Source organism: Vombatus ursinus, unplaced genomic scaffold (genome assembly GCF_900497805.2).
Source record: "Vombatus ursinus unplaced genomic scaffold, bare-nosed wombat genome assembly UNPS02014818.1, whole genome shotgun sequence".
Taxonomy (NCBI): domain Eukaryota; kingdom Metazoa; phylum Chordata; class Mammalia; order Diprotodontia; family Vombatidae; genus Vombatus; species Vombatus ursinus.
In genome coordinates, this window is record NW_020954596.1 from 17,327,408 (window position 1) to 17,354,643 (window position 27,236).

General features: G+C 38.2%; 1 protein-coding gene across 1 annotated transcript in view; it reads right to left on the minus strand.

The window, feature by feature from the left end:
• STK32B (serine/threonine kinase 32B) overlaps positions 1 to 27,236 on the minus strand; it is a 264,794-nt gene that overhangs the window by 108,311 nt on the left and 129,247 nt on the right. Inside the window, exon 2 of the mRNA XM_027836560.1 lies at positions 24,891 to 25,064. Within this exon, the coding sequence (XP_027692361.1) occupies positions 24,891 to 25,064 (174 nt within the window). The remainder of the gene's footprint in view (positions 1 to 24,890; positions 25,065 to 27,236) is intronic.

Here is a 27,236-nt window from a genome sequence, read left to right on the forward strand (position 1 = left end):
TCATATGCCCTTATATGTGTACTTATATGTTGTTTCCCCTTGCAAAATGTAAGCTCTATGAGGGCGGGGACTGCTTCATTTCTGTCCTCTGTTCACCATTTAAAGTCTTTCTCAACCTGTTTCCCATCTGTCTTTCCAAGCTTATTTTACATTATTCCCCTTCACATACTCGCTGAGCCAGCCAAAATGGTCTTCTTATTTTTCCTTGCACATGACATCCATTTCCCATCTCCATGTCTTTGCCCTGGCTGGCCCTCATCTTCAAACCCACAAGATAACCTATACAAAGTGCTCTGAGAATCTTAAATCACTATACAAATTACCCAAAAGTCTGAGTTCAGTTTGAAGTCTGAAACTGAAAGCTATTAAAGGTTCAAACTGCATTCAGACTTTTGGGACACTGTATAAAAGCACTGTTATTAAGGTTTCCTTCGAGATCCAGTTCAAGCAGGACCTTCTACGTGAAGTTTTTCTTCATGTTCCCAAAGACTTGAGTCTTCTTCCCACAAACCATCATGTATCCATTTCTGTGACACTTATATATGCACATGCTGTCTCCTGATAGAGTATAACCTCCCTGAAGGCAGGGACTGTTTCACTTTTGAAACCTAGCATTGAGTATGACTTAGGCATGTGACAAATGCTTATTGGTCTCTGCATCCCAAGCACCAAGCACAAGGCCTGGCTTATATGTATTTAAAAAATGCTCATGGGTTGATTTATCAATTGATTGATTCTACTTGGAAAGGCAGCCTGGCATAGGAAATAGGGCTCAATCAGTCAAATAGTGGCAACTAGGTGGTGCAGTAGTATATGGGAGCTGGAGTCAGGAAGACCTCAGTTCAAATTCTGCCTTAGATACTTACTAGCTGTGTGACCCTAGGCCAGTTACTTAACCTTATTTGCCTCAGTTTCTTCATCTATAAAATGAGCTGGAGAAAGGAATGCAAACCACTCCAGTGTCTTTGCCAAGAAAGCCCCAAATGAAGTCACGATGAGTTAGACACAACTGAAATAACTGATCGACAATAGTCGACTAGCATTTATTAAGCCTAGGCATTATGCTTAGAGCTAGGCTTTGAGTAAGAAAGACCTAGGTTCAAATCTTTCCTCAGACATTAACTATGTAAACCTGGACATAATCTCTCTGTGCCTCAGTCTCTGCATCTGTAAAATGAGAGGGTTGGAAGTGATGTCCTCTAAAGTTGCGTCCAGTTCTAAACCTATTATAAATTTATAATACTATTTTAACTCTTCAAAAATATTGAGAGTGATTGTTTTGAATGGTAGATTTTTCCTCTTACAGCTTAAAGATTTCCATGTCCTTCTAATATTCTTTACGTGATACTTTTGAGTTTTTCCACAGACCTTATTACAGTCATTTGTATCCAGAACTGAGCCTAATTCACATGGTCGGGCCAGAGCAAAGGAAAATTAGGGTTTTGCCTCTTAATGGTAAAATCAATAAACCTTTGAAGTTATTTTTCAGTGTCGTATTCAAAGTCATTTATACAAAGATAGACACACACACAGTCACACAATGAATTTCTGTTGAACTTTAGTTTTAAGAAGAATGTCTTACGTGAAATTCATTTGTGTGCTTTCTCATCACAAAATGAAAGTTTCATAATCAAACATGTTTCTCTTTTGACCTTAACTGCTGAAATTAGGGACATTCAGTGCTTGACTATTGTTATCAGCTCATCATAGACACTTGGGAAATCCTATCTACTTCACTTTTTAAATGGACTGTTTCCTAAGCACTGGACTCCAAATGAGAAAGCATGTGTCCAAATCCTAACTGTGTGATTGTGGGAAAATTATTTAATCTTTTATGAGCCCCAGTTTCCTCATCCATAAAATGGGAATGATCACACTTACACCTCAATGAATCTCAGAGAGTTACTGTGAGAAAAATGTTTTATAAAGCTTGAAGTGCTATAGGAATTAGGCAGCTGGATAACATAGTATAAGAGTGCTTCACCTGGAATCATGAAGACCCTAGTTCCAAACTGGCCTCGGAGACGAACTGTGTGACCCTAAGCAAGTCACTTAACTTCTCCCCAGCTCAGTTTCCTCATCTATCAAATGGGGATAATAGCATCTACCTCCCTGGATTACTATGTGGATAAAATAAGGTAAAATTTGTGAAGCATTTTGCAACCCTTAAAACACTATGTGTTAGCTACTATCATTATTAATACTATTTTTAACCAAGTCCTAGTATTTTAGCACTGAAAGTGGACTTAGAACTCATCTAGTCCAAGCAACTCTCTTATTTTACAGATGAGGAGCATGAGGTCACTAGAGAGGAAGTGATTTTTTAAGAGTCATACAGATATTTAGTAGCAGAACTGAGACTACACCTTTGTTCTCCTTTGTTTGCATATATCCTTCCATTCCTTATATGTTCTGTTTTGTATCAGTACACCACACTGTAATGTACACAGAAGATCTGTGTTCTAATCTTGTCAGTGCCACAATTATCAATGTGCCCTTGAAGATGTCATGAACTCTCTAGGTATTATCATCCTGAAGGAACAGCAATTAGAGCTGTTCAAAATTGAAATGAGCTGCTAGTAGCAACTAGATATCCTAGTCTTAGGGTCGTGGACTTGGAGTCAAGGAAGCTTGTGTTCAAATTCTGTATCAGGTACTTACTCTTATGTGAGCCTCAGTTTCTACATCTGTAAAATGGGAATAATAATAGCACCTATTTCACAGAGTTGTTGTGAGGCTTAAATCAGATAATATATGTAAAGTGTTTTCCAAATCTTAAAGTGCTCTAAAAATGCTACCCCTTCTTCTTATTATTATTAGATTTCCCCTCAATCAATGTTACTAAGCAAAGGATGAGTAATCAATTAACAAGAATGTTGCCAAGTGGATTCCCCTTCAGACATAGGTTGGATTAAATATCCTTTGAGCTCTTTTCTAATTCAGAGTCTGTGATTTTATGATCTTGGACAAGATGGTAACTTACGTTTCTAGAATGAAATCTTAGAGTTGTAAAATACTTTAGAACATAGAAGAGTGGAATGGGTAATCTAGATGAGATCTGACAACATAACTCTGAGCTTTGTAGAGTACTTTTCCCTATAACAATCCTACAATTGCAAGTGTTATAAATATTCCCATTTTACAGATGAGAAATCTCATCTGTAACAAAGAGAAGTGACTTTGTCGTGGTCATAGAACAACTGTCAGCTCTGGAATTCCTGCCACCTCCTGACTGTTATTTCTAAGCCCAGGGCTTTTCCCACAACACCATGCTGATTTCTAAAGTTATTTCAAGATCTTACATTCTGTAAAAAATTGTGAACTACATCTAGTCATTTCAGAAAAATGCCGGATAGGGCAGGAATTGACTCAAATAAATAACTAACTCCACAAGCCTCCAACTGAATTCTGAATTAGCCCAATAGAGAGCTCTAATAACTGCAGGTGATAGAAGCCCATAATCATTTCACACTCATCTGTAAATATTGATGAAAATGTAAGCTCTGGAGCTGGATTCTCTAAATTGGACATTGAAAACCCACCCACTCAGACCTACAAGTCTCAGCCATGTACGTCACTTGCACCCTTGGATTTCCTGTTTTAGCAGTGATTCATTCACAAACTCCTTCTTTGAGAATGACCAATGTGAGCTTCTAAGAGGAGATTTCAAGTTAACTTATCAATACTGTGGAAAACTGTGTTGAAATGTTAAGCACCCTACCCGCTGCTATGCTCAAGGGAACTCACAATATTTTTGCTTAATCTATGGGTTGAGAATTTTTTTAATTGAAAGTTTCTCCTCATATATGGCATATGCTTAGCTGCAACATAATAAGAGGTAGAAGATACTCACATTTTTATGATAAATACAATAACACAAAATAATGAGAGATTTCTTTTTAAATTTCACACTGAGAATTCTAATAGAATCAAGTAATATGAGAGCTGGAAGGCTCAAGAGCGCAGAAGGATAGTGCTAGAAGAGGTTTTGGATAATAAAACCTAGAATGTTAGGACTGGAAGGGAATTTAGAACATACAATGTCAGAGCTGAAAGAGACCTGGTAGTGGGAATAAACATTTATATTATACCTACTATGTGATGGACACTGTGCTAATCTCTTTTACAAATATTATTTGATTCTCATGAATCACATAGTGAGATAGGTACTATTATTATCCTCATTTTATAGTTGAGGTATCTGAGGCAAACAGAGGTTAAGTAATTTTGCCAAGTGTCAAATAGCTCCTAAGTATGTCTGAGGCTGCATTTGAACTCAGGTCTTCCTAACTCTAGGTCCATTACTCTATCCACTGTGCCATCAGCTGCCTCTGTAGCTTAAAACATAGAATATCAGTCCTGGAAGGGATTTTAGAACACAGAATATAAAATGGTAGAGCCTTAGAATATAGGATACCAGAGCTAGAAAGAACCTTAGAACAAGGAGTACTAAGGCTGGAAGGGACCTTAGAACATAGAATGCTAATCGTAGAAGGAATCTTTGAGATAGTCTAAACTAATCATTTCTTTTTATAGATACGTCCCAAGATTATAGATGATTAACCAACTTTCCTCTGCCTTGGTAGATGATGTCTAGAGTGTTATGGCAACCTCTTTCAGGGATTGGAAGTCTCCTAGTTGCTAGGTGCTCCCAACTGCCATATGTGGTGCTACCTCCAAATTCCTGTGATCTAGAATCATCACCTGTAGAAGCAAAAACCTCCTTTCCCTGTTCCCTTCCACCTCACTCTCATCTCTGTTCAACTCAGCCCTACCCACATCCAATCTCTTTTCTCCTCTGCTCTCCCTTTCCATTATATCCTCTAGAAATCCTGTTATGCTTAATAAACACTCCTTCCTCTCAGAGTTCTTCTTGACTCTTTTCCCATCTCTTTGTGCTCATGAATTGGCTCTCTGGAAGACACTTCATCACCAAGCTATTCCTCCCTGCAATGATATGCCCCTCTTCTGCCCCTCAGCATACATGAGACCCTGCCCATTATTATATAGGAGACCAGGTGGAAGAGTTAATCTAATCCTTGCTCCCCATTGCCACTTCCAGATAAGCTCCTGCCACCACCACCACCACCCACTAACCTCTCCTTTAAGGTTCTCTCCTTTCATTTCTATCTCCCTGTACAGATCCTTATTTCTGTCATAAACTGGCCTCTAAGTCACTCTCCTATCTCAAGACTTCACTATCTACTTTTCTACTCTGTGCCACACCCAGTTCTCATACATGAAAATTTCAATACCCAGACTGATGTGTCCTTGAAATGTTGACCTCTTATTTCATCAATTTCCTTAACTCCCACAGCAGACACCTATTCTCTACTTTAGACACTCAAAGACATGATTAACCTCACAATCTGCCCAAAACTGTCACTCACAAGATCATGAACAATGAAATTCTCCTTTGATCAGAATCTCCTATTTTTCCAATTTTCCCTCCTCTCCTCTCTTCCTAAATCTATTTTTAATCCTCAGTATCACCACCATTCCCCCAATCCTTACCTCTCCTCCCATCACTTCTTTGACCTTATCTCCAAATGGATATCTTATCAGCACCTGAGATTCAAGTGCACAAAAGGACAGGACTGCTAGGTGGTACAGTGGGTAGAGTGTCGGGCCTGGAGACATGAAAACTCATCTTTCTGAGTTCAAATCTGGCCCCAGACATTTATTAGCTGTGTGACCCTGGTCAAGTCCCTTGACTCTGTTTGCCTCAGTTTCCTCATCTATAAAATGATCTAGAAAAGGAAATAGCAAACTGCTCCAGTATCTTTACCAAGATAACACCAAATGGGGTCATGAAGAGTCACACACAGCTGAAAAAGGACTGAATGACAACAAAACTCCCAAGCATATCATCTTCCCTCCTAAACCTGCAACTCCTACAAACTTCCCTATTGCTATTACAAGTATCACTGTTTTCCCAGTTACCCAGGTTTGTAACCTTGGAGTTTTTCTTAGTGCTTCTCTCCCCTAAACCCCTACACCATGTTCAATGTTCCCAAGTCTTACAGATTCTGCCTCTGTAATATCTCTCACATCTATTACTTCCCTTCATTTATGTAATGAGAAGTACTGAGTCCACAGTTCTCTATCCGTCCACAAGAAAACCATGAAACTTTGTCAAAGGCCCTGATAAAAATCTAGGTAAATTGTAAATTGCATTGACAGCATTTCCATTACCTACCACCCTAGTAATCTTGTCCACAAAGGATGGACATGATGTTACTCTGTAGAATCCATTTTTAATAATATTTTATTTTTATTGCCAATTACATGTAAAAATAATTTTAATTTTTTAATTTTTTTTTAAATTCTGAGTTCCAAATTCACTCCCTACCTCTCTCTCCTCCCCCGTCCCTGAGACAGTAAGCAATTTGATAAAGGTAATACATGCACCATCATGCAAAACATATTTCTGTGCTAGTTGTGAAAGAATACACAAGCCAAGAAAAACAAAAAGTATGGACAAAATAAATAGAAATAGTATTAAATATTATTTATTTATTTATAAACACTATTACTATTTATTAAATACTATTTATTTATTTATAAAATAAATAAATAAAAATAGTATTAAAAATAGTGTTCTTCAATTTGTATTCAGACTCCATCAGTTCTTTATCTGGAAGTGGATAGCATTTTTCATCTTGAGTCCTTTGGAATTGTTTTGGATCATTGTATTGCTGAGAATCGCTAACTCACAGCTGATCATCATACAATATCGCTATTACTATGTACAGTACTGTCCTGGTTCTGTTCATTTCATTTTATATCAGTTCATGTAAGTCTTTCCAGGTTTTTATGAAATCATCCTGTTCATCACTTCTCATAGCACAATAGTATTCCATCACAAAAATGCATATTCCCTTCCCCTTTTGCTTTCCTATATCTCCCCTTCCCTTCCAGCACCTAGCATAGTGTTTCTGTATAAAAGGCAAATGAATATTTAAATATTTATTTAAGTATATATTTAAATAAATATATGATATTGTTTAATACTTAATAAATATTTAGATATAAGCAAATAAATGCTTGTTTAGTTGAACAAACTGAGACCCAGACAAGGTAAGACCCAGACTTGCTCAAGATCACACAATTAGTTAATGGATGAATTGGAATTTTAACCCAAGTTTTCAGTCTCTCAGTTCAGTGCTCTTCCTACTTTGCCAAGATTTCTCATTAAGACACTTCACATTTTAGGTTTTATTTGATGAATATTCAAAAGGCTTTGTTGCTTATCTCATCTTCTTAAACTGCAAGTTTGAATATGCCAGCAGGTATTTTTTTCTTTACTAATTGTGATTTATTGAAATGGAAATGTAGATTAAACACTCTCATGTTAAATAATAGACTAAACGAATCAAAAATATAGATACTTAAATAACAGACCACAATCTACAAATAATATGAAACTAAGCTCATTACCAAATTCAGGGAAATGAGGTGAAGACAATGGAAGTGGAGTCAGGGAAGAGCAGGAATCTCATGGAGGCAGAAGCAACAGGACTTAACTGATTGTCTATGGGGACTTGAAGACGAGGCACAGAGAATAATCAAGGCTCTCTCTGTGGCTATGAGCCATGCAGATTGGACAGGTGATGCTGTCCTCTACAGGAAATGAGAGGATTGGAGGAAGTGGGAATTTAGGCAGTAGAGAGGAAGATGAAGTGATGGGTGTAGTGAGCTCAGTTATGAAAGTTGTATTGAGATGTCTACAGACCATCCTATGGGATGGGTCAAACAGGCAATTGATCCTTTCTGTCAATAGCCCAGATGTGAATGTGAGGTCTTAAGATATAACGTATCAAATAAGATAAAACACAGAAAGCACTGTGCATACCTTGCAAATAATTATTTCAAATTTAGTTAGGAATATTATTAACTCATTCATTCAATGATCTTTCCATTCTCCCTTTCTTTTTGTACTTATGTCTGCCTCATCTTCCATGCCAGTATCCCCTGACCAAGAAAGGAGCACATGAGCTTGATTTGCTCATGACACCTGATATAGCGTTGTATGCAATAGGAGCTTAAATAATATAATTCTATTCCTGAAAGAACTTGTTCCATGGTCTATATCATGTTTTTCTTTTCTATCAGGTGTGTACCTATCATAATTATTACAAAATACACTTTCCTTGTTATCATTCTCTATCAAGATCTCCATCTATTGAGATCTCCATGATTATAATATCCTCTTCCCCATCAAATTTTCCTAGAGTGATCTGTCTGGATTAGCTCTCCTTTAACCCAATCAAACCTTGCATTATACTTAACTGTGTATATGTTGCATTTTATTTCCATCCCATCACTTCCAATAGACCAGGGGTGGCAAACCTGCGGCATTAAGACTACAGGTAACCTTCTAGTTCCTTGGGTGTGGCTGTCTGACTGAATCCAAGTTTTACAGAACGAATCTTTTTATTAAGGGGATTTGTTCTATGAAGTTTGGATTCAGTCAAAAGGCTACACTTGAGGATCTAGGGGACCACATGTAACCTTGAGGCCACAGGTTCCCCAACACTGCATAGATTATAATCTCATTAAGGGAAGAATTTTGATATTTTTTTTCATCTTTGAATCCCCATTGCCTAGCACAGTTTACTGAATTGATGTCAATAAAAATTCGTCATATTTAAAAACTTACAATCTATTAAGGGCCTGTGCAGAAATAAGCATGAAAATAATTGTGGTTCACATTACCTGGTGTATTATAAAGCACTGTGAGTCAGGTAGCATAAGCATTCTTATTTTATATGTGAGGGACAGCTAGGTGGTGCAGTGGATAGTGTTGGCCTTAAGAATCAAGAAGACTCATCTTCCCTCATTCAAATCTGACTTCAGACACTGACTAGCTATGTGACCCTAGGCAAGTCACTTAACTCAGTTTGCCTCAGTTTCCGCATCTGTAAAATGCGCTGGAGAAGGAAATAACAAAACCACTCCAGTATCTCTGCCAAGAAAACCCCAAATGGGGTCATGAAGAGTTGGACACAGCTAAAAGATGAACAAATTTAGAGACATCTCCACACCAAATGTCCATGTGGACTATTTGTGCCCAACCTGTGGTAAAGCCTTCCAAGCTTATATTAGTCTAATCGGTCACAGTTGGATACACCGTACCTTGGCTCCAACAAAGTGATGTCATTTTGGTCCTCTTCGAGAACAACGGACAAGAACTAACCAAACCAACATATGAAGAAGGTCAGACTCAGAGAGGTAAAGTGATTTGTCTATACTACTCCATGAGTCAGAGCCAGGAATCCAAATTAGGTAGTAGAACTAGGAAAGCCTTATCCATAATGACTGCTCCACTTTCCATATACAGAAGCTGTAATTGGTTTTCAAAGTCATGGAACAAGATGTCCCCATACCTGGGATACACTTTGGTAATGTCCCCCACAACACACACACACACACACACACACACACACACACACACACACACACACATACACAATTTCCAGCTTCTTTTTGTTAGTTGTCTAGATTGCAATCTCCTTGAGGGCAGAGGTTATCTTTTTTCTTATTCAGATCCCCAACATTTAGCACAGTGCCTTGGCACATAATAGGTGCTTAATTAATATTTATTGAATAATTGAACTACAAAAAATTAGAAAGCAAAAAAGTGAAAATAGATAATATGTAATTATAATGATCAAACCTGGCACGAGAAGAAAAAGAAAATTCACCTTCCTCTTTCTTTACAGAGATGAAGGAGGTTGAGGAAATTTGCATGGATTACACGGTTCAGGTAATGTAATAATTTTGCTGAACTACTCTTTCCCTCTTTTAAAATCTTTGTTCCAAAGTGTGGATCTCTGGTTAGAGGAAGAAAAATGGATATATTTGGAAATAGACATGATTTCCAAATAAAAGACATCAATAATTTTTTAGAGCAGAGAATTTTAGACAAATAAAATTTGAGGTGACAAAAATGACTTCCACCTTGTAGACAGATCAGGGAGGACTGCAAGAAGAAAGAGGCACTTCAGGTGGGCCTAGGAAGACGAGAAAGATTTCAACAGGTAGAAATTTGGAATGATGATGATAATGAGGAAAAATGTGTTGGTATCACAATGATCACAAATCACATTATGTATAAAATTAGCGCTTTTAGTGTCTTTGAGACTCCACTCAGGGTCGTCATTCACAGTTCTCGAGAAAGTCAGCCTCTGAAAGTCTCCATGTTCCCACTTGTACTGAGCGTTTTCAAAGCTTTGGAGCCAATTTAGTGGCAGTGTATTCATTGTCTTCCTGGTGAATGCCTTCTGTGGAACAGATTATACTTTATCAATTTTGTTTGGACAGTCCTGTTTTTCCTACTTTTGTATTTTATTCCCAGATTGGATCCCCACATCTTTGATGCTGAGTCTCAGGTCCTTAGTCAGCTGATTTGTTATCTTACATAAACACCCTGTGCCCAATTGCAGTTACAACTTCTACATCAGAGATAGGGGGTAAAACTTCTTTAACAGATAAATTGGATTCCTTTGTATCTTTCTTTTCTATCATCTCACATCCATAAATTTTCAGAAAGTTACTCACAATAAAAAAATCAACTGCAGGCCTGAACTTCTAGCATAAGGTATACCAGAAAAATGAATTTGTAGGACCCGGTTTCAAATTCCTCTGAACTACTAACTAACTATGTGCCTTTGGGCAAGTTCCTTGACAATTTGGACCTTCACATTCCTTATCTGTAAAATGAGAGGGGCCAACTATATTATCTCTAAGATCCCTTCAGGCTCTAAATCACTCCCAGATCCATTTCTTATTCTTTAGGCTTTTCTATGGCTTTCCACAGCAGAGATGCCATCCCCCTGAGGCCAGTCTCTGGCTGATCAGTCTCAAGCCCAAGCCCAAGCCCAGGCCCAGGCCCAGGCCATGAAGTAATCAGGACATACTCATAGGGGGCAGCTAGGTGGCACAGTGGATAGAGCACTGGCCCTGGAGTCAGGAGCACCTGAGTTCAAATCTGGCCTCAGACACATAACACTCACTACCTGGGTGATCCTGGGCAAGTCACTTAACCCCAAATGCCTCACACACACACAAAAAGATATGCTCATGGCACTCTGTACCTCCACTCCTTACTCACTGGACTTCTCTACTTTCTCATTGGCAGCCTTGCCCCTTGCCCCTCCCCCCCAACCCCATAGTTATCCTCCTCTCTCCCTACTTCCTCCCCAGCTTTCTGCAATGTCTTCTCCGTGAGAATATAAGCTCCTTGAGGGTGAAGACTGTCTTTTTTATTTATATTTACATCCTCAGCATTTACCATAGTGCCTGATACATAGTAAGCACTTAATAAATGCTTTACCTATCAATCTCTGAGCTATTCCCAATATGGATTAGAATTAGAATTTTCATCTTATATGTTATTTGTGTTTGTGTTGTCTCCATTATATACAGGGGTACTGAATAGATTCTGATAGAATCATCTTCCTCTTTAACTTGGTGAAAACATTATATGAAGTTCTGATCCAAATTGTTCTGATAAAATCACTAGACTTGGCTACAGTTGAACTTGATTTGGACCAAAGTTTTGCTTTTTACTAGCTATGTGACCTTGGACAAGTCACAACCTCTTTAAATATCAATTTTCTCATATTTAAGATGGGGATAGTAATACCTGCCATACAGTGTTACTATGAGGTTAAAACAGGATGAAATAGGTGAAGTGTTTTGTAACAGTAATAGTAAAGTCCTATTTAAATATGTTCTTATTGTACTGAGAGTATTATGTCAATATTATAGTGGATATAATGCCAGGCCTGGGATCAGGAAGACCTGAGTTCAAATCCAGTCTCAGACAGTTACTAGCTGTGGGACTCTGGGCAAGTCACTTAACTCTGTTTGCCTCAGTTTTCTCATCTGTAAAATGAACTGGAGAAATAAATTGCAAATTGCCAAGAAAACCCCAAATGGGATCATGAAGAATCAGACGTGATTGAAAAACCATCATCAGTTAGAACAGTTCAATCTCAGAGAAGACTGGATTAAAAACTGAGTGGATTTACTCCCCCAGATTCTGGGAATGATTTCTGGAGTTCTATTCTATAGGGTGCAGCTCCATGTGGGAAGAGAGCATTAGCAAAAGAACTGATGACAAACGGTCAGAGGTGGGTGGATGAGACCATACACGAAAGACTCATGGATGGAGAGCAGGAGACCATGGCAGTGACTCTCATGGCATGTCACTCTGCTTCTCATCTTCTTTAATCATCACTGTGTCAGAATAATGGTTTTGCTGCTTGCCAGCTCTGTGACTGAGTGGACGAGGACCTTCACTATTGTTGGTCTGGCACCGTGGCTCATACTGTTCCTGAGCCCACACCCTCAGCAGGCACCAGAATGTGGAGGAATGAGTGGTAATGAGATGTTAGGTTAGGCTGAGCCTAGAATGGCTGATCTGAACAGTACCAGTGGAGCTGACTTCCGGTTTCTTGTCCCTAAAATAGTATGGCAGCACCAAACATAGGCAACGCCCTGGTTCAAGTCCATTGATATGTTTATATGGCCTTAGTCACATCCTGTCCCACAGCAAATTCACAGCATAGGTTACCAATGAGTTCAATTTGTCTGAAGGCATTCTAGGCCAATCAAAGTGCCATACTAAATGGGGAAAACAGGCACAGTCTATGTTCTGTTAAAGGTGGGTACTTGGCACATAGTAGTGTTTAATTGTTGACAGACTGCTATTGCCAGAAGATAACAAATTCACAAAATGGGAGAACTAGAAGGCATCTCAGAAATATTTTCATCCAATTCCTTTTTTTGACAGATGAGAAAATTAATGCCCAAAAAGGCAGAAGACTTGCCCAAAGTCATACCAAATAAGTAACAGCTATAATCAAAACCAAATGGGAGGTAGGTGAAATTGAGATGTTCCAAATAGGTCAATGAAACCAAATCCAGAGTTTAGATGGAATTCTATTCAGGTTGGAAATGAAGATCTTCCGATAAAGTTATCAAGAGTGTTCCTAGGGGGCAGCTAGGTGGGGCAGTGGATAGAGCACCGGCCCTGAAGTCAGGAGGACCTGAGTTCAAATCAGGCCTCAGACCAAACATTTGATACTTACTAGCTGTGTGACCCTGGGAAAGTCACTTAACCCTGATTGCCTAACAAAACAAAACAAAAAAAAGTGTCCCTAGGACAGGGGCTACAGTTCAAGCGAAGGCCATTTCTAGGGGAAGCAAATTAGAGTGGGGTGATGATGATGATGATAGCTAACATGTATATAGTGCTTTAAGGCTTGCAAAGCATTTCACACATATCATTTGATCCTCATGATAGTGACCTCACAACAGCTTTGTGAATTAGATATTATTACCCCATTTTACAGAAGATAAAATTAAGGCCGAAAGAGGTAAAAATGTCTTATCCAAGGTCACACAGTTAGTACAGTAGATAAAATTGCGAAGAAGAAAAACAGCCAAAATGGTGATGATCAACTTAGTGTTTTGTCGCATATATTCTATATACCTTATCCTTCCTGTCTGATTTAAAGCATGTGAAAGGGGACAGGTAGTTCTGTAAAATGAATAATAATAATAACAACAACTAGCATTTATAAAGCACTTTAAAGTTTGCAAATCACCTTACATATGTTATCTTATTTGATTCTCACAACAACCCTGAGGGATAGGTGTTATTATTACCTTCATTTACTGATAAGGAAACTGAGGCAAAATGAAGTCAAATGATTTGCCCAGGGTCGCACAAGCAGTGAGCGATGAAGGCAGGATTTTAATTCAAGTCTTCCTGAATTTATGACTAAATAAGAGATAGAGAACATTATGAAATGCAAAATGAATAATTTTGATTACAATAAATCAAAAAAGTTTTTCACAAACAAAGCCAAAGCAACCAAGATTAGAAGGGAAGCAGAAAGCTGTAGAACAATTTTTACACCCAGGGTCTCTGATAAAGTCCTCATTTCTAAAATATATACAGAACTGAGTCAAATTTATAAGAATACAAGTCATTCTCCAATTGATAAATGGTCAAAGGATATGAACAGGCAGTTTTCAGATAAAGAAATTAAAGCTATCTAGAGTCATATAAAAAAAGAAACACTCTAAATCACTATTGAATAGAGAAATACAAATTAAAACAACTCTGAGGTACCAACGCACACCTATCAGATTGGCTAATATGACAAAAAAGGAAAATGATAAATGTTGGAGAAGATGTGGGAAAATTGGAACACTAATACATTGTTGGTGCAGTTGTGAACTGATCCAACCATTCAGGAGAGTAATTTGGAACTATGCCTAAAAGGCTATAAAACTGTATACTCTTTGATCTAGCAATAGCACTATTGGGTCTGTATCCCAAAGAGATCATAAAAAAGGGGAAAGGACCTCCACGTACAAAATACTTAATGGTAGCTTTTTTGTGGTGGCAAAGAATTAGAAATTGAAGGGATGTCTATCAGTTGAGGAATGGCTGAACAACTTATGGTATATGAATGTAATGGAATACTATAAGAAATGATAAGCAGGTGGATTTTAGAAAAACCTGGAAAGACTTGCACAAACTTATGCTGAGTTAAGTGAGCAGAACCAGGAAAGCATTGTACACAGTAACAGCAACATCGTGCCATGACCAACTTTGATAGACTTAGCTCATCTCAGCAATGTAAAAATCTAAGACAATTCCAAGGAACCCATGATGGAAAATGCTGTCCACATCCAGAGAAAGAATTATGAAATCTGAATACAGATTGAAGTCTACTATTTTCTCTTTTTTTCCCTTTCTCATGGTTTTTCCCTTTTGTTATGATTCTTCTTTCATATGACTAATGTGGAAATATATTTCATATGATTATACATGTATAACCTAGATCAAATTGTATGCCATCTTCAGCAGGGGGGTGGGGGGAAGGAAAAAAATTGGAACTCAAAATCTTGTAAAAGTGAATGTTGAAAACAATCTTTGCATGTAATTGGAAAAAATAAAATATTATTAAGTGGGGAAAATAATTCAAATCTTCCCAACTCCAACCCCCATACTCCATCCATTGTGCCGCAAACCCTAAGTACCTCACAACACTGTAATGAGAATGAAATGAGATAGGGGAATAACTCTTTGTAACTGTAAAGTACAATAATAAAATGAAAATATAAGAGGTTTTTTAAAAAAAATTATAGAATATTCACAAAATACTTTAGAATTGTCTCACAATACTCAAAATCCTCTGATTATGAGTTAATTTGTTAATTAATTCTTCATTCAAATATTGTTGTGGCTGTTGCTGTTACTACTATTACTCATCTTCATTTTCAGGCAAAGGGAAGTTCAGCAAAGTAAGGCTAAGTGATTTGCTCCAAGTCAAACAGCAGGCACAAGTAGGACAGATGTCCTGCCGTCATTCAGTTATCCTTCAGTGATACAAATAACAATATTGCTAAAGAGAACAGAGGTTTGGTAACTAAACAACACTTTGCAACTCAGCAAAAACCCAGTCCCTGGATCTCCACCGTCAAGGGAAATATGTTATCATTTGATTTCCCAGGGAAACTGCACTGCTAAATGGACAAAGACAATTCCCCATAACATTCTTCAAGCAATTTGCCAGGCAAAGAGTGCAAGTAATATAAAATTTTTGCTAAATTGTCTGTGTCACTAAAGTCTAGACTTTCCAGAGGTTTCTCTGGAATGAGAACAAGGTAACATACAAAACTTACACACAGACTCTTTTATAAATAGTTTTTCACTTGTGTCTGACTCTCGTGACTCCCTTTGGGGTTTTCTTGGCAGAGATACTAGGGTGATTTGCCATTTCCTTCTCTGGCTCATTTTACAGATAAGGAAACTGAGGCAAACAAGGTTAAGTGATTTGCCCAGGGTCACACAACTAATAAGAGTCTGAGGCCAGATTTGAATCTTCCTGTCTCCAGGGCTGGCACTCTATCCACTTCGAGATGACAAAGACTTGTGATTTTTGTCTGTGTAGATATATACACCAATACAGATTGCAGGCTTCTTTGGGGACTTAGTAGGTGGGCTTAGAGAATTGTTGCTGTTGAAAAAGGCATTCCTTAGGGACATTCTGGTGATGAGCCTATCCAAAGTTAGCCAGTCCAATCCTAGGATGACAGAAGATGTACAATCACCAAGCTGCTAGTACTTAACTCATGAAATTACTATACATTTATTTTGTACGTATGTAAGTATAGGGAGGCACAATTGCCTTTCTGTAAGGCATAAGGAGATGGCCTTGGCACCGGGAAGATGGGTTCACTGACTGACGCTAGCTATATGATACTGAACAAATCACTCAACCTCTCAACGGTGTAGGTAATTCTACTGTATAAGATCATAAATAACTGTGGCAATAAAATGAATTTCATCACCTACGTGATTCCTATGCCAACGAAAACACAAGTCCAGTCCCTAGCTCTTTACTTATGCATACACACAAATATTAGAGAGGTAGAATGGTGGAGTCAGGAAGGCCTAGGTTCAGGTCCTACATCTGACTCTAACCGGGGAAAGTCATCTAACTTCTAAGCATCCCAGGGCTCTCCTGGTTCTGCTCACTTAATTCAGCATAACTTAACTCAGTATACAAATTGTAGAGTAAGAGAAGATCTGCATTGATGGATGGATTTTCCTGCTGAGATTTCCCTATACATGAAAATCATAGGTTTGGTCCAAAAAAAATACACATTACAAGTACATGCTTTTCTTTTCTTTTTTTGGCTAGGCAATGGGGTTAAGTGACAGTGTCCCACAGCTAATAAGTGTTACGTGTCTGGGGTCAGATCTGAACTCAGGTCCTCCCGACTCCAGAGCCACTGCTATATCCACTGCACCACCTAGCTGCTCCATGCTTTTCTAGATAGAGGTTATCTCCTTAAAGGCAAAGAATATTAAGTTTTTGTTACTTTATCCCCAACATCTACCACACTAACTGGTACTTAGTAGGCACTCAATATATGCCTGTTCATTAACAGGTTGCAAATCTAAACTATTGTTGTTGTTATTGTGCTTGGTGTTATTAGTTCCCTAAAGGGAGATTCATTTATTCCACTGATGGTGCCACTTCTCCAAGCACTTTTGGATTCCTCTTCTCAGGGAATGTAGGTGGTGGAGTAGATAGAGCACTGGGCCTGAGTTAAAATCTGAGGTCGGAGGCTTAACAGCTATGTGATCTTGGACAAGTCACTCAACTTCTGCTTGTCTCAGTTTCCTCAACTGTAAAATGGGGATAATAACAGCTCCTCTCAGGGTTGTTATGAAGACCAAATGAGATAATATTAATAAAAAGTACTTAGCACAGTAACTGGCACATAGTAGGTACTATACTAATGTTAGCTAATAATAATAATATTAGTTTTTGGTAAAATAAATTATTTTACATTTACATACAAAATGAGAAAAGGAAAAAAAAAGATTGCCATCTACATAGCAAACCATAAGACAAGATTCAATATAAAACAATAAAATTTCATTTTCAAGAAACCTATATAATAAATATTACACATTGTTTTCAAAGCTGTCCAGCTTTTCTTTGCTTCCTTGTTGGTTTTCTTTTGTTCTCTACTGTACGCTTTTTAACTTTGTTTTCTCCCTTCCTCTCCCCTCCCACCCTAAATAAGGCCACAATTATACACACACACATGTATATAAACATACACATATATACACATATACACACATACATATATGTAAGACCCATACTATGCTTATTTCCACTTGTCATCTGTTTCTCTGAAGGTGGATAGCATCTTCCTTCATAAGTCCAAGTCTTTCCATATTTTTCTAAATCAACCAGCTCATCATTTCCTACAGCACAGTAGTATTCCTTTCTGGATTCAAACATCACCTTCCTATATAGTCTCTTTAAAGTTAACTTGAGTATTTATAATAGTCAGAATGACTTGGTTGCTCAAAGTTACTCTTAAAACAATACTGTTGTTACTGTACACAATGTTCTCTTGATTCTGCTCATTTCACTCTTCATTATTTTGTGAAGGTCTCTCCATGCTTTTCTAAAATCATCGAGCTCATTATTTCTTATAAGAGAGTAATATTCCAACATGAACATGTACCACAATTTGTTTAGCCATCTCCCAATTGATGGGCATCCCCACAATTTCCACTTCTTTGCTACCACAAAAAGAGCTGCTATAAATATTTTAGAACACGTAGATTCTTTTCCATTTTCCCTGATCATCTTGGGAAACAGGTTTAATAATGGTGTTGCTGGGTCAAAGGGTATAAGCAGTTTATTAACTCTGGGCACAATTCCATATCTCTCCAAAAAGGTTGGATCATCTCACAGATCCACCAACAATGAATTAAGGTCCCAGTTTTTCCACATCCCCTCCAAAATCTGTCACTTTTCTCTTCTATCATTTTAGCCAATCTGACAGGTGTAAAATGATATCTCAAGGGTTGTTTTAATTTGCATTCTTCTAAACCAGGCCAGCACAACATATGGCCCGTGGGCTGCTTGCAGCCTACCAAAACAGCCAACAGGCGGTATGTTGTTCAGGCTTGTTTTACATCCTCTACATTTTTCATGGGCTGCCCAAAATCCTTTAGTAGGCTGCTCAAAATCCTTTTGCAGGCCAGGCCATAAGCAGACCAAATGTTGTGCAGTTCTTCTCTAATCAGTAATGATTTAGAGCATTTTTATATTACTATAAATTATTTTTATTTCTTCATCAGAAAACTGCCATATCCTTTGACCATTTATCAACTGGGGAATGACTCATATTCCTATAGATTTGGCAAAGTTCTTTATATATTTGAGATATGAGACCTTTATCTGAGGAACTGTCTATAAAATTTTTCCCAGTTTTCTGCTTTCTTTCTAATCTTGTCTACATTTGCTTTATTTGTACAAAATCTTTTTAATGTAATCAAAATTATTTATTTTACTTCTCACAACACTCTCTATATCCATAAATCTGATAAGTAATATGTTCCATATTCTTCAAATTTTCTTGTAATACCTCCCTTTATATCTAGGTCACGTATCCATCTTGACCTTATCTTGGTAAATGGTGTAAGATGTTGGTCTAAGCCCAATTTCTTCCAGCTTGCCAGCTTTCCTAACAATTTTTACCAAATAATGAATTCTTATCCCAAAAACTTAAGTCTTTGCCCGTGTCAAACTATATTCATTTGCTTCTATAGATTGTATGTCTACTCTGTTCCACTAATCTACCTTTCTATTTCCTAGTCAATCAATTATTGCTGCCTTATAATATAGTTTAAGATCTAATACTGCTAAACCTCTTTCCTTTACACTTTTCCTTGATATTCTTGCTCTTTTGTTCTTCCAAATGAATTTTATTATTTTTTCTATCTCTATAAAAGAGCCACAGTATAAGAACCACAAAAGAAAATTAGTTTTACTGCTTTACAGTCATTTCTTTCCCAGCTTGACCACTCATCTTGTACATTGGACTTAGTTAAGAGTTTTTCATGTTCCCAAGAACCCAGCTCATCTTCAGAAGATGACTTTTTACTATGACTAAATTTATTCTCAATGACAATTTTCACAAATATTTTGGATGGCATCATTGAAATACCATGCTTTCTTTCAAAAGGACAGTCAGAGTGAGACCCTGAAGTCTCTTAGAAAAAGCAGTGAGTCACTTGACCCCAATTGCCTAAAAAGAAAAAGAAAAAAAAGAAAAAGCAGTGAGCAGAACTCTCAGGTCAACCTCCTGTGCTGATCTCTCTGACTCCTCCCTCAGAAATAGAGTTCAATGGTAGCTTCAAGTACTTGAAGCCTGGACAACCACTGTTGTGTTCTTTGCCGGGGACCTCCTCCCCTCTCAGCCTTCTTCAGCTTCCTGTCAACTTTGGATTTTAGCCCTGAATTTGGTTCCATTTTCTTCTTGTTGGAATTTTAGATATAGATACTTGTCCCAGATATGATTTTTCCATAGATGTGTGGGACTTCAAAGGGAAGGTGGTGAAGACCTCAGTTGTGTTCTGCAAATTAGGAACAGCTTATTTATTGGTATCAGAATAGCCTGAATTCTGGGGTCCAGAAACTGATAAGTGCTGTTTCTAACTGTGGTCATAATGGGGTAGCATAATCATACCTGGTAGCTTTGCCCAAATGATGAGGGACAGATTGTCTTCTTCTATACCTGTACTAACTGCTGGTTCCAGGAGAACTTTTAACTCACTTTTAATCTCTTTCTTGCTCTCCACAGCCCCTTCTCCTACTTGAAAGCCAGTTCACATCAACCATGTGATTTCTACATTACCCTTTGGGTGATCCTCAGCTTCAGAGATCATAGTATTCCATAACTCACAACTATGTAATACCACTGAAGACTGTTAGAGTTTAAAAAAAGATTTTTGATAAACATTGACTGGAAAGGTCTGGGAAATACCAGATATTGACCAAAATCTTATACCATATACCAAGTTAAGCTCCAAATGAGTAAGCTTCAAACAAAATAGAGGATCAGGGAAGAAATTACCAATCAAATCTATGTATAGAGGAAGAATTCATGACAAAACAAGGGATAGAGGGGATTACATTAGGTAAAATGGATGATTTTTATTACATAAAGCTGAAAAAATTTTGCACAAATAAAACTGGTACAGCTAAAATTAAAAGAGAAGCAGTTTGATGAGAAAAATGTTTGCAGCACATTTTTCTGATAAAAGTCTCACTTCTATGATGTATAGGGAACTGTTTCAAATTTATAAAAAAAAAATTCTGATTGATAAAGGGCTTGCCTTGAAAGTATGTTGTAGTAGAAAGATCTCTGGACATACAGTCAAGAACGTTGGATTAGAATCCTGATTCTGACACTTCTTAACTGTTTTCTGTGTAGCTGCAGGATGTCTGAATGTGCCACTGAACCATGAGGAGCATGATTCCCAAGATTTAAAATGGGAAACATAATAAACTACCTGCCCTATAGGATTACTGTGAGGAAAGAACTTTGTAAATTTCAAAGTGTTAGGGTCATGGGAGTTTTTATTGGGAAGTAGTACCCAGGTCAGATAACCTGTAGTTCAGGTTTGTGACTAACTCATTGACCTCCAAGGTTTTTCCAGCTTTAAAGTTCAATGATTCTAACACAAACGAAGAGTAGAAAAAAACATCTATAGAAATAAGGGCTCCTCCATGACAATAGATTAAAGGGATATGGGTTAAGACTAAACAGCTTAGATGCAATAAGCTCCTCTAAATGACTTGACCTGGGTTCATATCCTGCTTCTGATACCCATGCACCTCTGGGCAAGTAACTTAACTTGCCTAAGTCTCAATTTCCTTGCATATAACCATGAGAAAGTTGGATTAAGTAACCTCTGTGCTCCCTTTCAGTTCTACAGCTATGACTTTATGATTTGGGAAAGTCCCTTGCAAGGAAATCATTTTAGAAGTATTCTATACAAGGGACCCTATTCACTTTGTGGGCTTTTAAAATGTACAGACAATTAGATACCTAAATTTCTCCCTGAGATTTTTTTTTTCTCAGATGAAAACCAGAGCTTTAAGGCAACTGGCACGTGTTAAATAGAAAGACCCTTAAGAAATGCCTTGAAATATTTGTTGAAAACTGGAGAAAATATATCACCGTTGCAGAGCTATCATCTTCTGCAGTCTTTCTTTGGCCCTATGGTATTCATGGCCACTGCTTTCCAAGCAATTTAGAATTTGCTCTCCAAATCTACTTTGGTATGAATTTGATGATCTAGCTATTATAAACAAGCACTCCCAGGGCAGGGAAAATCACAGATGATAGATGTGAAACCGGTCTGAATGATCAAGGGAGGCAGTGTAGGGTAATAGGAAACATGCTGGACTTGGAATTAGGGGATTCAGGAATAATCACAAAAATAACATCAGTAACATGAGGTGTCATAGGGTGACTGGTAGAAAGTAGAGGGATTTTGCCAGAAAAAGAGGAAGCATCTTTTTCCTTTTGACATAATAGAAAGTCCCCTGCTAGAGTCAGCTAGGTGATTACAGAGGTCAAACATTGGCTCTGGAGTTAGGAGGACCTGAGTTCAAATGTGACCCAGATACTTCTTAGTTGTATGACCGTGGACAGTGACTTGATCTCTGTTTGCCTCAGTTTCATCGTCTATAAAATAGGGATAACAATAACACCTACTTTCCAGGGTTGTTATGAAGATCATATGAGATAATATTTGTAAGGCCCTTTTCAAACTTTAAAGCATTATATACAAATACAAGCTATTATTATTCATTATTAAAGCTGTTTTATATAATTTAACTAAATGTAATTAATGTAAAATGTTACCTCAAGGGCTGATTCTGTTTTTGTCTCTTGGATTTCTAATATTAAGCATAGTGTTTGAATAGGATTTTGTTGTTGAATATACATTTATTTAGCAATTCAGAGATTATAAAATGCCTCTAGAAATGGTTCTTATTTAATGCCCTCGGTACCTCTCTGACATAGGCAGCAAGTATCATTACTCCCTTTTTATAGAAGACAAAACTGACCTCAGGAAAGCTAAGGAGCCTTCCTAAGACCACCCCCAGATCTGCTAGCTGACCAGTGTCCTTTAGGTTAAGACAGGATCAACATCCAAGGAATCTATCTGAGCTAAGCTGTCAGGGAAGGAAGCTATAGGTGGAGAACCAAGTTACTGATGCACACTAAAATAGAAAGGCAGGTGATCAGAAAACCAGGACTAAGCCTAGGGAATAAATAGGGGGTAGGTGAGGCAGTAGGGGCTAGAGATCCAAGGGAAGAGCAGGAATTGACTTAAATAAACAGCTGGGGGATCATCTGGTGTGTAAACTCCCTCCACTGACATAGTTTAGCAACTGATCAGGAATTTTCTCTGCAACAGAGTTGACAAATTGTCACCTAAGTTTGCATGTAGTCCATTAGAGAAGTACTTACTATTTCCTGGAAGAACGCAGTCTACATCTGGATAGCCCTAATTTGGGGAAAGTTTGCTATTGTTTTCCCCCTAAATCAAACATAAGCTTTCCTTTTGCAGCTTTCATCCCACGATTCCTGTTTCTCCCCTATGAGGTCAAGCAGAACAAGTCTATCTTTCTTCCATAAGACTGCCTCTCACATGCTTGAAGACAGCTTTCATATCTTCCCTCAACTTACAGTTCTCTAGGGTAGCCTTCCCTGGTAACTTGAATCAATCCTTAAATTGGATAACCTCAGGACCCTTCATCATCCCTTCACCACCCTTCTCTCAACACGCTCCGGCTTCTCAATGCCTTTCCTAAAACTGTGGAACCAAGGAATCTCCCATCATTAGGGTTCTTTTTTTGTTTGTTTTGGGTTTTTGTTTGTTTGTTTTTTGGCTAGGCAGTGGGGTTAAGTGACTTGCCTAGGGTCACCCAGCTAGTAAGTGTCAAGTGTTTGAGGCTGGATTTGACCTCAGGTCCTCCTGACTCCAGGGCCAGTGCTCTGTCCACTGTGCCACTTAGCTGCCCCCATTAGGGTTCTTCAAGGCCAGGGTGAATGACTATTTAGAGATGTTATAGAAAGGATTCATGTGTTACGTGAAATTTTTTTTTCTGATCTTGGAAATATATGCTTCTGTTCATTGTTTACTGACTCTTTGAACCACTGACAACTAAAAACCAGCCTATTTAAATAAATAAACATGGTGATTCTTCCCATTCACAATGAAAAGCCATGCACCAGGACCTCAGAGGTCATATTGTCCAACTTGTATTCAAACGTCAATCCCTACCATATCATCTCAGACAAATGGGTATACTGTATCTACTTGAAGACCTTCTGCAGAACATGCCCCTTTCTGAGGAAATAAGGCTCACTTTAGGGTAGCTTATCATTGCTGGGGAGTTTCTTTTTACAATGAGCCAAAATCTGTCTCACTGCAGCCCCTACCCAAAGCTCCTAGTTCTATTATCTGGAGTCAAGTTAAACATAGCTAATCCTTTTACCTTTCAAATTTCAAAACAAATAGGCAGTACAATAAATAGAATGCTGGACCTGGAGTCAGTAAGACTCCTCTTTCAGAGTTCAAATCTAACCTTAGACACTGGCTGTGTGACCCTTGGCAAGTCACTTAACCCTGTTTGCCTCATTTTCCTCATCTGTAAAATGAGCTGGAGGAGGAAATGGAAAACCTCTCCAGTATCTTTGCCAAGAAAACTCCAAAATGGGATCACAAAGAGTCAGACACAAATAAAAACAACTGAACAGCAACAAGTATTGTCACTAAGTCCTCTACATTAAAAATATCTAATCAAAGAGACCAGACAGTATAGTGGAGTGGGTAGAGCTCTGGACTTCAAGAGAGGAAGACTATGGTTCAAATACCTCCTCTGAAATGTATTAGTTGGGACACTTTTAATATCCTAAAGTCTCAACTTCTTCATCAGTATAATGAGGAAGGGTGGTCTGGGTAGCAGCTGAGGTCCCTTCTACCTCTAACTCTCTGATCCTATGATTTGGCTTCAGATCTTGGCTTTTCTATTGATTTGGCAAGTAACTTGCCCTCTCTAGCCTTCAGTTTCCTTCTCTATAGAACAGTATGGTTGGACTGGATGATCTCTAAGGTCCCATCCAGTTCTAACTCCATTTATTTTATAATTCTATGAAGGCAGGAAAGCATTATAGGAGCATAGGACATGTTGGAACTTGGATCCAAGATCTAATCAAATAACATTCCTGAGAATAAAAAAGTCACCATGAAGCAATCATTAATTTTTAACTTTCACATCATGGGGGAAAAAAAGCTTTTCATTCCTCAACTAGTGAATAGCATAAAAACCCAATGGCCATTCTACCTCATTATAGAAGATTTTTCAAATCCCTTCCACAAAACACCTAGAAACAGGAAAGAAAGCTCATCTTATTACAGTAACCTCTTCTGCTCATCCTCAAATTAACCAAGATTGGCTTACCTGTGGATTATATGGTATCTCTGCAGGTAGTCAAGGGAAAGGGCCAGCTCACAGATATAGAGTTTCACAGTTCCTTCATTGAAATGCACATTTTGTTGTAGGTGGTAACGGAGATCCCCTCCTAGAAGCAAATCGACCACCATGAACATGTCTTCTTCATCTTGAAAGGAATACCTGGAACCAAAGAATCCTAAAATGTTAGCCCTAGAGATGACTTCCAACATCTAGTTCAACCTAACTGAAACCCAGGGCAGGGAGGACCACACAGAGGGAGGGGGAAAAGAGAAGAGAACAAAGGAAAGGAAGGGGAAACAATACTTATTAAGCACCTACTATGTGTCAGACTCTGTACTAAGTGCTTTACAAGTATGTCATTTGATCTACACAACAACCCTGCACGATAGTTACTATTATTATTCCCATTTTACAGTTGATGCAGTAAGAAGTTAAGTGACTTGCCCAGGGTCACACAGCTAGTAAGAGTCTGAGGTCAAATTTGAAATCAGATCTTTCTGATTCCAGGTCTAGAGCTTTATCCACTGTGCCACCTAGCAAACTCTAGCAGGTATTTTTCTACTGGGCTAAGAGGAAAAATATGTTTCCTCTTCTACAGCTGCTTTCTGCCAGTCCCCCCATCTAGCACATGTGAGACCAAGATTCAATTCAATTGATTCAATTCAATCAAGATTCAATTCAATTCAATTCAACAGACATTAATACTAATTACATGTAGGTAACCACACCATACATTGGGGATGCAATGATTAAGAAAAATAAACATGTAGCATCTGCCCTCGAGGAGTTTAAAGCCTAGTAGAAAAGTTACTGTGATATGGCAGAATTAACACTGGTTTGGATCCAAGAGGTCTGAATTTGATTCTGACTCTGCCATTTACTCAAGGAATAACCTTGGACAAATACTTTCAGCTCCTTCAGTTTCATATCCTGGAAAATGGGGATGATGATACTTGTAGGACCCACCCTACAGGGTAACTCTGAGAGTTGCAAAAGAAGTTATAGAAAACTCTTTAAGGGGGGTCGGAGCCAAGATGGCAGAGTGAAAGCAGTGGCTTGCTTGAGTTCTCCCCCCAAACCCCCCCAAATATCTGTTAAAAAATGGCTCTAAACAAATTCTAAAGCAGCAGAACCCATAAAAAGAAAGAGTGAAACAAATTTCCAGCCCAAGAATGCCTGGATGGTTAATCTGAAAGGTATATCATGCCAAGTGGGGAGAGAAGCACAATTGGGCGTGGGTGTACAGGCTGTAGCAACCATGGAGCAGGCCTCAGTGGACTGAATTGCGGGCAGCTGTGGCGGTTTCCAGACTTCTCAACCCATGAACGCTAAAGACAACTTAGAAGGTCAGTGGGAAAAGTCTGTGACTTCCGTGAGAGAGAAGCTAGGTCTCAGCCGCAAGTCCCAAGTGCGGCGCCAGGGCAGGGGCTGCCTCCTGAGCTTCCGGCCCACAGACAGAGGGGAATCAAGTGGCTGATCAGAGGGGGGATTACAGGGATCTTTTTGCCAGTGCTGAGGCAGGAATCCCTTGCTTTGCCTGTGCTTGGATCTGGGTCACAGTTCTGAGGGGCTGTCATAAGACAGACTTTTGCCTTAACAAAGAGTTTAAAACTCAAGTAATTGGCTGAAATAATGAATGAGTAAGCAGCACAAAAAGAGTCAGACTATATTATCTTATTTTGGTGACAAAGACGATCAAAACATACAACCAGAAGAAGACAACAGAGTTAAAGCTCCTAACATCCAAAACCTCCAAGAAAAACATTAATCAGTTCCAGGCCTTGGAAGAGCTCAAAAGGGATTTTGAGAAGCAAGTAAGAGAAGTAGAGGAAAAACTGGGAAGAGAAATGAGAGTGATGCAAGAAAATCATGAAAAACAAGTCAACAGCTTGCTAAAGGAGACCCCAAAAATACTGAAGAAAATAACCCCTTAAAAAATAGCCTAACCCAAATGGTAAAAGAGGTCCAATAAGCCAATGAGGAGAAGAATGCCCTAAAAAGCAAAATTGGCCAAATGGAAAAGGAAGTCCAAAAGATTGCTGAAGAAAATACTTCCTTAAAAATTAGAATAGAGCAATTGGAAGCTAGTGACTTTATGAGAAATCAAGACACTGTAAAACAAATCCAAAAGAATGAAAAATTAGAAAACAATGTGAAATATCTCATTGGAAAAACAACTGGCCTGGAAAATAGATCCAGGAGAGAGGATTTAAAAATTATTGGACTATGTGAAACCCATGATCAAAAAAAAAAAGCCTAGACATCCTCTTTCAAGAAATTATCAAGGAAAACTGCCCTGATATTTTAGAACCAGAGGGCAAAATAGAAATG